The sequence below is a fragment of the Cottoperca gobio genome, chromosome 1, assembly GCF_900634415.1.
Source record: "Cottoperca gobio chromosome 1, fCotGob3.1, whole genome shotgun sequence".
NCBI lineage: Eukaryota > Metazoa > Chordata > Actinopteri > Perciformes > Bovichtidae > Cottoperca > Cottoperca gobio.
The window spans coordinates 19,205,062-19,209,854 of NC_041355.1; the positions used below are offsets into that span (position 1 = coordinate 19,205,062).

General features: G+C 37.6%; 1 protein-coding gene across 2 annotated transcripts in view; it reads left to right on the forward strand.

Annotated features, from left to right (window-relative positions):
- Positions 1-1,625, forward strand: part of gcdha (glutaryl-CoA dehydrogenase a) — an 8,878-nt gene extending 7,253 nt beyond the window's left edge. For both annotated transcript variants that reach the window (XM_029443068.1, XM_029443058.1), the window contains exons 10-12: positions 155-280; positions 406-566; positions 942-1,625. In XM_029443068.1, the coding sequence (XP_029298928.1) occupies positions 155-280; positions 406-566; positions 942-1,015 (361 nt within the window). In that variant the 3' untranslated portion in view covers positions 1,016-1,625. The remainder of the gene's footprint in view (positions 1-154; positions 281-405; positions 567-941) is intronic.
- The last annotated feature ends 3,168 nt before the right edge of the window (positions 1,626-4,793 follow it).

Sequence of the window (4,793 nt, forward strand, 5' to 3'; positions counted from 1 at the left end):
TAGATCTATCTATCTATATAGATAGATCTATCGATAGATAGATAGATCTATCTATCTATCTATCTATCTATCTATCGATAGATAGATCTATCTATCTATCTATCTATCGATAGATCGATAGATAGATAGATAGATCTTTCTACCCTCCAATCAGAATCCAGTTTGGGGTGCCACTGGCCAGGAACCAGCTGATGCAGAAGAAAATGGCTGACATGCTGACAGAGATCACCCTTGGGCTGCAGTCATGTCTGACCCTGGGAAGACTTATTGATGAGAAAAAGTGAGTATTCTCTTACTGTCTTTAGTCTTTCAAATGTTTGTTTTGGCCTCTGTAAGCTGCTGATCCTGTCTTCTTCTAGAGTGAAAAACAGTGTTCCTTTAATGTGTGTGTTCTTATGTTAAAAGAGCTGCACCAGATATGATCTCCATGCTTAAGAGGAATAACTGTGGCAAGTCTTTGGATATTGCCAGACAAGCCAGAGACATGCTGGGAGGAAACGGCATTGCTGATGAGTACCACATAATCCGTCACGTCATGAACCTGGAGGCTGTCAACACATACGAGGGTAGGCACACACCAGGATACACTAGTCTTCATTTTTAACGTTTGCAAAAGTACCAACATAAGGTGATATTGTAGTGGAAAAAGATCGGAAACTTTAGCTGCAATTATGTACATCTACCACCAGAGGTCAGCAGTGCATAATGATTACAGGTTGATTAAGAGATGCATTTTCAGAACTTTTGATCCACTTCATACAAAGCACATGGTTAAAATGAAGATAAATAAACTATGCTGTTTTAATAAAGGCTAAATTACTGTAGAAGTAAAACATCTGTATTCTCAGACCACATCAATTTTAGAGGAACACAGTGCATTTTACTAACAGCTGAACTGTCTTCATGTTTATAATGCTTTCTCATTGTTTTTGTTTGTGTAGGAACGCATGACATCCATGCCTTGATCCTGGGCAGAGCCATCACTGGATTGCAGTCTTTCACCGTTGAAAAGTAAAGAAAACTGTGGAAATGGACTTGATGTGAATTAGTGGTGCCGCTTGTTTCTCATGGGACAAAATAATATGTGTAGAAACATGAAGTGCACTTAATCTGCCTCATATTATTAGCTTTGCCTGGTGGGATAAATCACAAATACCACTGATGGGAGCCGTCTATTACTGCCTCCGTTTGGTATCTTGGGTGAATATGTAAGGTCAACTTAACTAAGCATCGGGTCCAACTGTAAGGACACTTGTACAGTTAAGATCCCTGAAATATACTTCAGGCACCCACTAGGCAAGATGCATGTTTGTTAATTTTGTGCTAATTTAATATGTAAATAAATGGCTTTGAATGAATGGAAATATATGAGTGTAGCTGAGATTGAGTATGTATAGATCCCTTAATACATACATGTGCTCACTTTAATTATTTTCTGTTGTCATTTTACATTGTCATGTTAGTTACTGTAAGTCTGAAGAACTGCATTATCTGTGCTGACATATTACATTGTTGGTGTAAAATGTTAAAACCTGAGAGCCAAATAATGTGGTGTATGTCGCTCGTTACTTTTATTTATTGACTCAACAGAGGCTGAACTTGAACATACATAAAACATGGATTCAGCTTTTGTTTTAGTCTTCTTTGACTGAAATCATAAGTACAGATAAAAAGCAATACACTGTGTACATGTTTCCTGGGAATGTTAGATATAGAAGTCATGTATGAACGGCACACTGGGGATAGATAGACTTTCACATTAGATGTTTGAGATCCTGGAAATGAAAGTTTGTGGCTACAACTAAAAGCATTGTTTATTTCTTGTAAAAACATTGTTGCTGCTGCTGCTGCTAGTGTCCTAAAAGCAAATACACAGTCTACCATGTAATCTTGGAAAAAGATGAAGAACAAAGAGGAAACCGAAAGGAGTAATCCTAATCATGCCGGCATTTAGACAAAGGCAACTATTCTGTATACTCAAGATAATAAACAAAAGAACACATGAACTAATTCAGAACTAGTTTAAAAATAATACAGACATCAGCACAATAACTAGTTTATCAGGGTTCTGATGTCTGGCTAATGGCCAGGCCACCTCTCAGACCTGCCAGCGCCCGGCTGGCCTCTACGAGCTCACTGTTGAGCTTAGTGCAGCTCTCCAGCACCTCGGACAACTCCTGCAGCTTAACCTGCATCTCATTACTGTTCTCTTCGTACACCGTGTACATTTGCTCCTTCATCTGCTGACACACCTCTGTCACCTAGGGAGTAAAATGTGAGATAAAAAAAATCTGTCCATTGACCTAGATCAGAACATTTGTGGACAGGGACAAAACAACTGAGTATACACATCACTCCACAATTAGCATTTTACTTATAAGCATGAAGTGTATTTAGGTCAAACATGTAAGACGTGAAAGGAGTATTTGGTAAGTATGTATATAGCTGTGGACTACGTCACAATACAGAATAGGACCGAAAGCATGAAATAAGTTTTGCACCTTTTCCACTAACTTCTGCTGGAAGCTGTCCATCACTTTCTGGTCACTAGTGCGGCTGTCGTTTATCTTTTCCACCAGTTCCTGAACTCTCCTGCTGATGTCATCTATACTTGAGCTATAATAGATATTGACATATACATGCAGTTTGAATGTGCCCAAAATGTCTTATTCATTGATGAACAATAGAGTAATGTTCCTCCGAAGGACAAGTGGACAGAAGTGCTCAGGAAGAAGTATCTCCTACATGAAATATCACTTGAAGTGAGTGGATTAGACTGTATGCTGTACCTGGTAGGCTGGTCTTGAATATCAGTCATGTTCATGCTTAAGGACTTCCCTCTTGATGACTCGTTGTCTGTGTCTTCTGTCTGTATAACCAAAGATAATGAAAAATCAACAACTGTGGCTGTCAGTAGACATTTACTGTACACATGTGATTTCATAGATCCAAAAAACCGTCCCCATAAAATATTTTTTTTTATCTTGTGGGAACAAAATGTTAACTTTGGGGCATTTTAACATATTTTTTCACTTAATCCCCATGACATCCAGTTATGTTTGAATAAAAAGCATACAATACACATCATGCTGCCACAACCTGTTTACAGAAGATAGTAACTTCTTCACACAACCTTGTTTTTCTTCTCTCTTTTTTACATGAGCATTGTGCTTCCATTGCTGTCCTTAAAAACCAAAGAGTTTAACATATGTTGTGAGTCCTGGGTCTTAAGTGTGGTATGATAACCTGTTACCATCTGTGCATCATGTCCGCTCTTGGGAGTGGACTGAGAGGTGGATGGCAGGTCGTCGAAGAAAAAATCCATTTTGGTTCGTTTGACTGCAGGACTAAATCTGAAATTCATAAAACAAAGACACACATGTTAAACATTCACAAATATCGTTAGAGATAAATATAAAAACACCTGTTTCTGAGTACAATGCAACATTAGTAAAAAGAGATGTATCAACTCTCATTTAGCAACAGCTAGCTAACAGACTCCTTTAGCTGTAACATTTCACATTACCTTTAGCTTCACACTCACAAACCACATAATGAATAATGTATGTGGTTATATTATGAAGTAAACATCGCGTATTATGTTACTTTAGAAACATACTTGGCGTGTAGGCCGGTACTGTTTGCTAAGTGTAACGTTAAGATTTAGCTAACTCCTTAGCTAGTTCAGCTAAATGCTAACTAACATTAATCCGGTGGTTTCGTTTGTGTGTTTATGTTTTTGAACGAATCCCGCGACCTGTTATATATTTTTAGGTTTTTACTTTGTTAAAATCAAAGACTATATATAATATATGTATATAGCTACAGGTTAAAAGGATGAGATGGTCTCACCTTGTTAGCAGTGGTGGGAGAAGTAAAGTAGCACAATATTTAAATAATGTACTGCTTTACGATTAAAAGTCCTGTAATTCATATTTTTTTGAATTTCTGCAGCCCCGTAATAGCCATTTTATACTGTTATATTTAATTTGAAATCTAATGAATATCGTAGGATTAACGTTAGAGGGGGTATTTGCAAAGTAGCAGAAAGTGAAAACAAGTAGCCTACCTCAAATGTGTCAGTTCTCAGGTAACCTATCTTTCCACCCATTCAACAAATGTAACAGCCATTCAATTTACAATATGGACAGAAAATCCTTATTTTTGTGTTTACAGAGATTATGAGAAATGATATACAGAGACCAACCCGGATGTGGGGCAGGATTTAAATTAAATCTTTCTAGTCAGGAAGTCTAAAGGATTTTATTTACTTATTTATTTGATAACCTAAAAACAATTTAGAATTTCTTAGCAAAGATTTAATTTGTTTTTCTGTGTGTGTGTGTGTGTGTGTGTGTGGATGAGCTAGTATTTGAGCATTAAAGGGGGAGAAAACACTCAATCAGATTGTTGAGGATTAGGTAATCTGTGTGTGGGGTGGGGATGAGATGAGGGACTGATTGATCGTTGCTGTGATTGGAAATGTAATCCCTCCCTCCCTCCCTCTCTTTCTCTCTGTCACTGCCCACAGTCTGGATTATTTCTGCAGAGAGGACACAGCAGAGAGGAACAGAGGCTGTTTGAAATGTCCTGATGGAGGATGAATTGATTACAAAAATATGATACTGATAATTGTAAACTAACCACTGTGTGGAAACATGTTGGTGAAACGACACTGCAAGGATCCTATGTGTTTAATCTGGAAACTGCAAAAACTTGGTTGACAGGTGAGTGAATTTATTCAATGGCCTACTTTCATGTCTTCCATTTGCCTTCTATTAAAGTCAGGTAGT